Source organism: Prunus dulcis, chromosome 1 (assembly GCF_902201215.1).
Source record: "Prunus dulcis chromosome 1, ALMONDv2, whole genome shotgun sequence".
In the NCBI taxonomy this organism is placed as follows: Eukaryota; Viridiplantae; Streptophyta; class Magnoliopsida; order Rosales; family Rosaceae; genus Prunus; species Prunus dulcis.
Window position 1 is genome coordinate 35,979,573 of NC_047650.1, and position 10,132 is coordinate 35,989,704.

General features: G+C 36.5%; 1 protein-coding gene across 1 annotated transcript; it reads right to left on the reverse strand.

Annotated features, from left to right (window-relative positions):
* Positions 1-817: 817 nt before the first annotated feature.
* On the reverse strand, positions 818-9,564 carry LOC117614237 (pleiotropic drug resistance protein 1-like). Its single transcript, XM_034342977.1, has 24 exons — positions 9,025-9,564; positions 8,738-8,858; positions 8,534-8,622; positions 8,361-8,445; positions 8,105-8,264; positions 7,926-8,002; positions 7,745-7,798; positions 7,566-7,656; positions 7,144-7,445; positions 6,738-7,019; positions 6,314-6,630; positions 6,067-6,227; positions 5,854-5,957; positions 5,593-5,749; positions 5,410-5,517; positions 5,197-5,321; positions 4,600-4,932; positions 4,174-4,464; positions 3,077-3,160; positions 2,853-2,986; positions 2,504-2,731; positions 2,196-2,367; positions 1,791-2,045; positions 818-1,692 (listed from the first exon to the last, which is right to left on the reverse strand). Exons 1-24 carry the CDS (start codon positions 9,336-9,338, stop codon positions 1,435-1,437), a joined length of 4,302 nt encoding a protein of 1,433 aa, XP_034198868.1. The 5' UTR covers positions 9,339-9,564; the 3' UTR covers positions 818-1,434.
* Between the last annotated feature and the right edge of the window lie 568 nt (positions 9,565-10,132).

Consider the following 10,132-nt stretch of genomic DNA (forward strand, 5'->3'; position numbering starts at 1 on the left):
AAATCATGGTCTCAGCCAATGCCAATGTCAATGACTATTTAGTCTAACCACAATCAGTTTCTACTTAGTTGAAAGAGGTCTCGAATTTAAATCCCGTTGGACAATAATAGTTTATTTTCTTTTTCTTTTTTAAGTAGAAACCCCAATTGTTAGGTGGTTTTTTTTTTTTTTTTTTTTTTGAAACAGTTCGAATCATTTAATCACATTGCGAGATCAAGATATTTTCTTGAATTTTTAAGCTCTTATTGTCATTTGCATGGTTATAAAGTTTCAAACAGATCAAAACAAGAAGTCATGATATTTGCATTTAGTCGTTCAGTTGAATTTAAGCACATAACACGTTTTCACCTCTTTTGGAAGTACAACACTTCAATTGAAAATGAGCCCTGAAATCCCGAGAAGCACAATTGCAACACCACCTAAAAACTCTCCTCTGTACCCAAAAATAATCCTTTATAAAATCCTCAACAGGTTCACCATACAAGGCCCAAGACACACGGCACACCAATGGAACCATTTCCACCATATTGGCATTCTCTGTCACGCCCAAAAACAACAATATTAATTGTGAGTTATGGTCTGATTCTAAGTTAAAAGAGAAATGTTATTAGCACTCACAGTTTGTGATCATTCGAATTTTCATGTGAATCTTATTAATAGAAAAGTTAATGCTTTCAAAATTCAATTTATCCCTTAAATTTGATCATATGTCGTAATTATAGTCATTTCTATTAATTCGGCTGTTTTTTTTAAAGTCTAGGAGTAAATATTAATTAAAAAACGAAACTTACATGCTAACTTAAATTACAATTTCAAATTCGGATCAAACTCCATAGATATGGATTTTTTATTTTTTATTTAGTAGAAGTGATTGGGAGAGGGAGGTTTTCTAACTTGTGCCCACATGGGTGGAGGTGGAAGAGCTCAATCAATTGAGCTATACCCACTGGCTAGACTTTGGTTCCTCCCATGGCAAATGGCATAGATCTTTACATGTACATATATGTTTGAACACTAACTAAAATCTTGGGATTATTTCAGCAAACTATCAAAACTTGAAGAGGTTGAATTTGCATTATTTACATGTATGATGTTCTCGGTTTTTCATCTCTTTTGGAATTTCAATACCTTGACTGAGAAGGCAAAGATGACCCAAGCAGCACTGAAATCCCAGCAAGCACAATTGCAACATCTCCTTATAAAGTCTTCCACAGGCACAGTGTCACCCAAATCTAAATGTGTCTTTTATGTCTTTAAATTGTGAAGCAACAGGTCCATAGAAATCACTGATTTACTTTCATCAAAGCAACCTTGTTACTTGTCCAACCCGCGTGTCGTATGTATAATCATGGACTTTCAGCAAAACCAGAAATCATGGATTTTTGCACTATATCTGTTTACATATACACATGTATGTATGTATAAGGTTTGTCTTCATCTCTTTTGGAAGTTAAATACTTTGATTGAAAATGCAAAGATGAAACCAAAGAGCCCTGAAATCCCAACATGCACAATTGCAACAACACCTAAAAAGTCTGTTGTGTATCCAAAATAAGCCCTTATGAAATCGTCCACAGTTTCACCCGAATCAAGTGTGTCCTTGATGCCTCCAAACTGTGAAGTAAACAATCCATACAAGGTCCAAGACACTGGACACACCCAGTAGAACCATCTCCACCATATTGGAATTCTCTGTTACTCCCAAAACAACAACATTGTGAGCCATGGTCTGATAAGCTAAATCAAATAAACAAGCATGTGCATCGTTATTGTTGACCTGCGATACTTACTGTTTTCGGAATGATAAATCCTGAAAAGACGTTCCATAATGGGTAGAAGGCTGAGGAAGCGACAGCGGCAATGGTTGTGTTTGGAGTAATGCCCACAATCATCATACCATACAAGATGTAGTATAAGAAGGTGAAGTACATGAAGAAGATGTGCCACAAGAACTTGCTGACCGTCCATTCAAATCCAATCATGCTGTATACTATAACTCCATAGATGATTGTTTGGATCGAAGTGTATGGAAGCTCAATCAGAACCTACCATGAAATGGAATTTGATGAGAAATTATGATGAAATTCCACAAAACTTGAAAATTTACATTTTAAATCCACATCTATTTCAGATCCTTTCATCCAAATGGGCACTTGAATTCTTCACTAACACAAACAAATAAATTGGTAACATACCTGTCCCAAGGCATATGGAAAAGCTGAGTACATTCCAGCAGCCCTTTCTCTGTAAAAGACTACCCTCTCAATGCCTACAACTGGCTGCACTGATGAGGCATTTTGTATTCCAATGAAGAGAACAGCAGAGTACATAGATCCCATTGCATTAAAAAGATCTTGTTGCCTATGCCTGCAATTCACAGACAGTTTTTGCCAAAATTATGCACCAGGAGATGAGACGCCATTTTTATACATTACGTTTCATGTTTCATCACAACCTTAGGTGACAGTCTATCACAAATGAATTACATTGTTTTTCAGTGTACCTTTTGGAGCCAAGATCCCAGAATATTATCCCAAATACTAGAGCCATCACAGCAGTGTACAAAAGTCTCACTGCACTGTATGACGGGTTTCGCCAGTAAGACCAATGCTGTTTCCATAGGCAAGCTATGCACTGGGTAAAGAAGGACTGTGAGTACTGTGTAGGGAAGAACAAGTCTCTTGAATTTGGTGGAGGAGTACTTAGTTCCTTGATCAAGGCCTTGTTTCTCCTAAACATTTTACACATGATCATTAGTAGCTGAAACAGAAGTGCAGCAATATATAAGACTGTTGCGCATATGATTTAAAATTTCAACTGATAAATCCAAACTGTGTTATATTTGTTTCTACCTGTATACTTCTGAATTCTTATATATGTCAGTGAAATTAACCCCAAGAGCCGCTTCTTGTCCTGCTGAAGTAACCTCCAACATCCAAGTTGCAGGATTGTAGCCATCTCTTAGTTTAGAAACTCCATTAATTCCCTTGATGAAATATAACTCCATTATGTTATCAATTGAGCAGAACATATTGCAGATAGTATAGTTTTAGTCTTTAATATTTATAAGCCTAACCTCAAAGTAATTGATCAACTGGGAAGACTGGTGGCCTAAAGGACCAACATATATTTCTTCTCCTCCCCGTTTCAGAAGAAACAGCTGCAATGGGATATTGAATTTTTAAGTTCTTGGAACCATAGTCTGAAATATCGATAATATCGAGGAAATATTGAGGATATTTCGATTTTTTCGAATCACGGATATTTCGGAACATATCCATGTACATATCGTATAAATATCGACAATATCGACGATAATATCGGAAAATATCGATGTCGATAATTTCGCTCACATTTCAGCAATATTTTGTCAAAATATCGGTGTAATATCGCTAAAATATCGAAAATATCGAAAATATCGATGTGAAGGAAAAAAAAAGTTTTTTTAAAAAAAAAGGGAAAAAGGGGAGAAAAAAGCACAAAGGGGATATGAACCCCTCCCATTTTACTCCTCCAACACCTTAAACACCATATCACTTATGTTTTGTGATAATATGCTAAAATATTTATATTTATATGGGTGGTATGTTAACAATTACATGCAAAACTATTTTGGGGATTTATCATTTGATGACTACTCTTCACAATACACTTATTCTACACATAGAGATGATGAAGATAGTGAAAATTTTAAACCTCGTAGGAACTCTATGTGGTACTAAGTCACTCATGTATCTTACCATGCAATGTATAAAGTGTAAAATATTATAGTAAATCATTATATATAAATGATTACGGTGTATTTAATCTTTTTTCATTAATTATTACATATTTTTTACACTCATAGTGTTTGCCCGCTTGCTGTATAATCAACTTAAAATTAGTTAAATCCATCATGCAATGCATTTCCTTCTAATTTTTTGTGATAAACTCATAGATAATTGACTAAATAAACATTCTCCAAAGTTTCAATGAAAATTTCCAAGTTTTTCTTACAATTTCCGTGGTTTTTATTCAATTTTTATCGATATCGATAATATCCCGAAATTTCCATCGAAATTTCCATATTTTGCACTACTGATATTTCCGATATCATCGATATTTTAGACCTTGCTTGGAACACAAGTGACAAATTCAACTTGTCTAATCCTAAAGCATAAAAAGTTATCTCACCTCATCAAAAGCATCAAATATATCAATGCTTGGCTGGTGGATGGTGCAGACTACAGTTCGCCCGGTGTCCACTGTATTCCTCACTGTTCTCATTACAATTGCTGCCGCCCTTGCATCAAGGCCAGAGGTCGGCTCATCCATAAATATTATGGATGGGTTGGCAACAAGTTCTACTGCAATCGTTAGCCTTTTGCGCTGCTCAGTTGAAAGACCATTCACTCCAGGCAATCCAACAAGTGCTTCCCTTATTGAGGTCAGTTCAACAAGCTCCATGACTTCCTCAATGAACATCTACAAATCATTATGCCGATTTTTGGTAAATGACTTGACCGAGCATAAAAGGCTAATAATGAAAATTAACATAAAAGGTTAATGACTTGACTGAACATAAAGTGCTGAAAGGAAGAATATATGTCGAAAGTATACCTTTCTGGTTGGGGAATCAACCCCTGGGGGCAATCGGAGCCATGCAGAATACACCAAAGACTCATAGACTGTGACATGAGGAGAGTGTATATCAGTTTGCTCACAATAGCCTGATATGCGAGCAAATGTTTCTTGATTTTTTGGATATCCAGATACAATGATGGTTCCTTCGATATATCCACCTGTTTTCCGTCCTGCCAAGACATCCATTAAAGTAGTCTTCCCTGCACCACTAACCCCCATTAGAGCTGTTAGGACACCAGGCCTAAAAGCACCACTCACACCCTTCAGAAGTTCTAGCCGATCCTCAGTTATGCCTTCAGCTTTCATTTCCTACAAAAATATGTAGGAAGGATGTGAATACATTTAGCACTGTATATTGGTTCAAAACTATAAGAGAGTTAATCTGAGAATGTTGTTTTGCATCATCATTCAAACATAGAGTTCTACAATAGGGTTGTGGTATGCTGTTTTGAATATATTGTGTATAATCAAATGCTTATAATATTTCAAATTGCTTTTCGGGGGAAATTATCAAAAACTTCAATGAAAATGCCTCTCAGCATTTTTGCCCCATACAAAAAGTTGAAAAGATACCTGTGGCATGTCAACTGCATATCTGATTTCATTGAACGTCATTGAGAGGGTTTCAAAAGGAAGAACCATTCCTCGCCGCCTGGTATGATTGGTAGAGACACTCTCCAAACTTTCATTCCCTACTCCTGCATTGTTACACCATACAAATTACATATACATTGAACTCTACAATGCAGAAATGGACTAATTAATATTTGGGGCTTTATGACCCACCAACAGAGCTCTTTCCCATTGACTGTAGCTCAACGTTCTCTCCATTTTTCTTGGCAAGTTTCTCTTCCAAGGCCTCTTTGGACATTACTGCCTGGGGCTTGTCAATGGCTGCAGGAAATTAGTCTCATCATCAGAACATATTTTGTCCACTGAAGACAGAAGAATGTCTAAATTGGTACTTACGATCAAGATACTGAAGTGCGAAAGTGAAAAGGAAGTTGAACAGAAGAACAAATCCAAGTGAAGCTACTACTCCAATCCAGTACCAGCGTGCTTCTGGTAATACCCCTCGAGACTTCAAGACCATGACTCCTAATGGTTCTGTTGAGTTGGCAGGAACCTATAACCCAATTTTCCAGACACATATTAACCAACATTCTCCTCTTCTTACTCTTATATCTCAGTCATACGCATAATAATAATAATAATAATAGAGATGCTTACATGTCTCCAACTTTTTCCAAGAAATTCATTGACAGCTAAAGCATTCATTCCATATGTCAGCGGTGAGAACCAATATCCCCACAACAACCATTCTTGCATACTTTCTGAGTCACAAAAGGACAGTTTCATAAGAAAAGGACATTTTTTACCATCAAAATTCAAATCAGGTAACCGAAAAGAAATGATGATTATATAATTGTATGAACGATTCACCTCGTGATAAGATAAATCCACCAAGAACAAAAAGGACAAGTAAAGCAGCAGACCCAAATGTGTTTGCAACAACTGGGCTCCTGCCTACCGCCGCTAACAATCGGAACAGACCATTTGCCATCTGACTAATGCACAGTAGTAAAATGAACTGTTTGAAGAACCTGCTATTACAAAATTTTATCAATTTCATAACAAATGATTTTGAGCCTAAATTGAAATGTAATGTCTGCCATGTTTTGCTTTTCACCTTTCAATGCTCGGATCATAACCTATAACATAGTAAGTCATGGTCACCCAAATGAAAGCTTCCACAAAGGTCAGAGGGATTCTTATCAGACATGTTGGCAAAGAGTATGCCCAAGCAGGAAAGAAGAGAAAGTCCCTTTGCTTGAAAAACACAGGAAGTCTCATGACAGTCATAGCAAGTTCTGAGAATCCAGTGAACATAATTATCATCATTGTGTAAAACAAAGATCCCATGTAAATCCCACCATCTTCCACGGTACGTCGATGCATCTCAGTTCGTAGGAATAATGTCATTGTTGTAAAAGCCATTATAATGAACTGAAACCAAAACACGATACCAGTATTTCACTTTGCATTTATGGAATCAACCAGTGATTTTCTACTTATATTTAAAGTAAAAGTTCAATGCATGCTCATGTGCATACCTGGGTCATTTTGAAAATGTAGACAAATGAATTCCTCTTCATAAGCAAAACTTGTCTTGACATACAAGCTTTGTAAAGTTCCTTCTTGCTAACTCCATACTTGTTAGTTGTTAAAGCTGCTGGGTTCCCCTTAGACTTGTCAAATGGAGTGGCAAGCTCATCCCCAAGTTCTCTACCAATGTGAAATGATTGCATTGCTTCAGAAAATTCATTTGAAGTTACAAAGCTATAAGGCTTATCTTTATCAGCCCAGTATTGCTCTTGATCTTTCCTTGATGTCACCTATTATAGAAATAACAAGAGGCAAAAAGAAAAATAAAGTTATAATCGACAGGTCCAATCTGTTTGGAGAAATGAAATGAATTAATGCGAATATATGTCATTTTATAAGTAAGTCACAACTTACTTCTTGTAGGAAATCAGCAACTCCTTTCCTCTCTGGACATTTGAAGCCCATGTGCTCAAAGAACTCGAGCACATTCTCGCGCGGACCTTGATACACAATGCGCCCATCTGAGAGGAGAATTATATCATCAAAGAGTTCATAAGTTTCTGGTGCTGGTTGCAGGAGAGAGATTAGGGCAGTTCCATTGAGAATGTGGATGGATTGTCCGAGTGAATTCACAATGTGAAATGTTGTTGAACTGTCCAACCCAGTTGATATCTCATCCATAAAAAGTGCTTTTTCTGGTCCAACCAGCATCTCCCCTGTTATTATTGACCATTTTCTTAGAAGAATCAGCCTAAGTACACTGTGACACTTACAGGGTCTGGAAATTGGTAGCACAAAATTTGTCTGGTTCTAGAACTATAATTCATAAGTTCTACCTGTGGTGAGTCGCTTTTTTTGGCCCCCAGATATACCTCGTCTCATTTGATCCCCTACCATGGTGTCAGCACAAACTTCTAGTCCCAAAACCTGCAAAATTATATTAGCAAAAAAACAAAAGGAGAAGCCAAAAGACTTCAGTTTCTGACCATATAAATTATACAGACGTAGTGGGTACCTTGATTATGTAATCTGTAACTACATTGGTTTCCTGTCCTTCCAGTGCTGCTGCCTGCAAAAATATAAGAGAAAGAAAATGCTTTCCAAAGGAGCACGTGCATAGTTGCTGACATATATATCAATTATAAACAGAAATATATAACATTTTATTTCCTCCAGCAATCCAGCTGTTCTTATACCTTCATGTAAACATCAAGATCAGGATCTGGCTTAATATTTGCAGCCTTCTCTCTTCTTGATAATTCTACCAACATTTCTGAAAAGTTTACCAATGCAAATGAACTTAATTCAGATTTTCAAAAATATGCTTCAAACTTATAAGTTCAATATGTGAAATTTCACTGCGTTTTCAACCGACCATAACGCGGTCCAACCCCTTGACATCTTGCAGAAAAAGCCAGCGTTTCTCTGACTGTCAATTCTGGTATGTGGAGATCATGCTGGCTAATATAAGCTGATGTCCTCTCCGGTATAAACTCTTCCATCCCGTGTCCGTTGTATGTAACTCTCCCAGAAAGCTAAGTTGTAAGCAAATTATATGAAATCATAACATGAAAACTGACACTAGAAGGATAGTGTAATTAATTAGATAGAAATATAATTCATATCCTTACTTTTAGATCTTTACCAAGTTTTCCAGCCAATGCCAATAGTAATGTGGTCTTTCCAGAGCCCGGGGGGGCTAAAAGCAGTGTCATTCTGCAGAATTATTCAAACCAGCAATTCTGGGAAACAGTTTGATAAGTACTACAGTCTATGTTGAATATTTATCTTCCTAATTAGTTACCTTCTTGGCTTGATAATCCCACTTACATCATGGAGGATTGGCAATGGTTTCTTTCGACTCGGAATAATATGAAGGTAATTCAAGAAACCCTTCAGAAAGAAAAAAGAAAACATGATGTACAAGAGAAAGTTGACCCAAGCTAAACACACACACCATACACCTAAACTATGTATACATGTTTGTTTGATTCAAAAGATGAATTACCTCTAACATATGGATGGAGAAGTTGAACACACTAGGCAATGCCCTGCCTCCTACATAAGCCTCTGCTTCAACATTTAAATGCTCAAACCGCACTTCAGTTGTGGGAAATTCAAGCCCAACTCTGAGTTTAAAGTTTGCAAAACAGACAAAGCACCAACACCAAACAAGTCATGAATTTCTTCAGACACATAGTAAACACACATTTCTCAAGAACCCCATTAACAAGCTAATCAAATACAACGAGTCAGGAACTTTTCATGAACAAAGTGATTTGAATTATTAATTACCTGTTCATGCGGTCCTTGAGCTTCAACAAGAACTTCTCATTATCTTCCTCTGCAATCTTCACAAGTCTCTCCAACAAGCTCTTCCTTTCTAATAATCCAAGATTGTTTACATCAATGATCTCTCTAGCCTGACCATCCTCTTCTGCAAGTAGTCCTCTCCGTATGCGTAAATATGTGGGCAATCTCTCAATAGCAGCCCATGTTAGAGACTCTTCGTCGTCTTCTTCATGGTGAGAAGACTTGGAGAAAGCTTCCATGGAAGTGTTTCTCCACATGTCAAAGCTGCTTATACGTCCACTCCCAGAATTGCTCATTGTCACCCCCCACCTCCTCTATACTAGTGCACCAATTTCATCAAAAAATCAAAATTCAAAACCAACCCTCCAAGCTTTCTCCAAACTTTCATGCAAGAAAATTGCATTTCATGAATTTCAGAGCTGAACTCAGCATTGCTATTAATTGCAATGCCTTTCAGGATGTCTGAAGGGACAGAGAGATGACCAAACGTGTTTGTGTCACACCAGCTATGTCATTCCTTCAGTCGTGTATACTGCAGATGGATTTATTTATTTATATCTAATTTGATTTTTATACGTGAACGCAATCCATATGTTCTCTTGGCAAACTGTCTAAGAACATAAGATACTTGTTAATTTGTTAATCCTGCTTCAATATATTCTTCAGACTTACTGTCTGACAACATAAATATTTATCTCCATAAGTCTGACTAATAAAAAACTGGGCTGATTTAGGTTCACATGAATTTTGTTGTTTTCACAAATAAAAACTAATTAATTAATTTATTGATTAATAGAGGAAACAGCAGGATTGTTTCTGTTTTTTGAATTAATTCATCATTGTTTTTGTTTAATTTGATGAAATTTCCTTTAAAAAAAGCGTCATGATATGAAATCTTTTGCAGAATATGCAAGCTAACTAGATTTTAAACAAGTTTGAAAATGAAATTACCATTTCCAATAAGATACTACTTGCCTCCTTACCGGTAAGGAGATAATCCTCCTTCCTACGAATCACAATTTGACACATATGCAAAAATAATACATCAATAACACACAAAAAAAAAACTTTTGTACACATGACACATTTA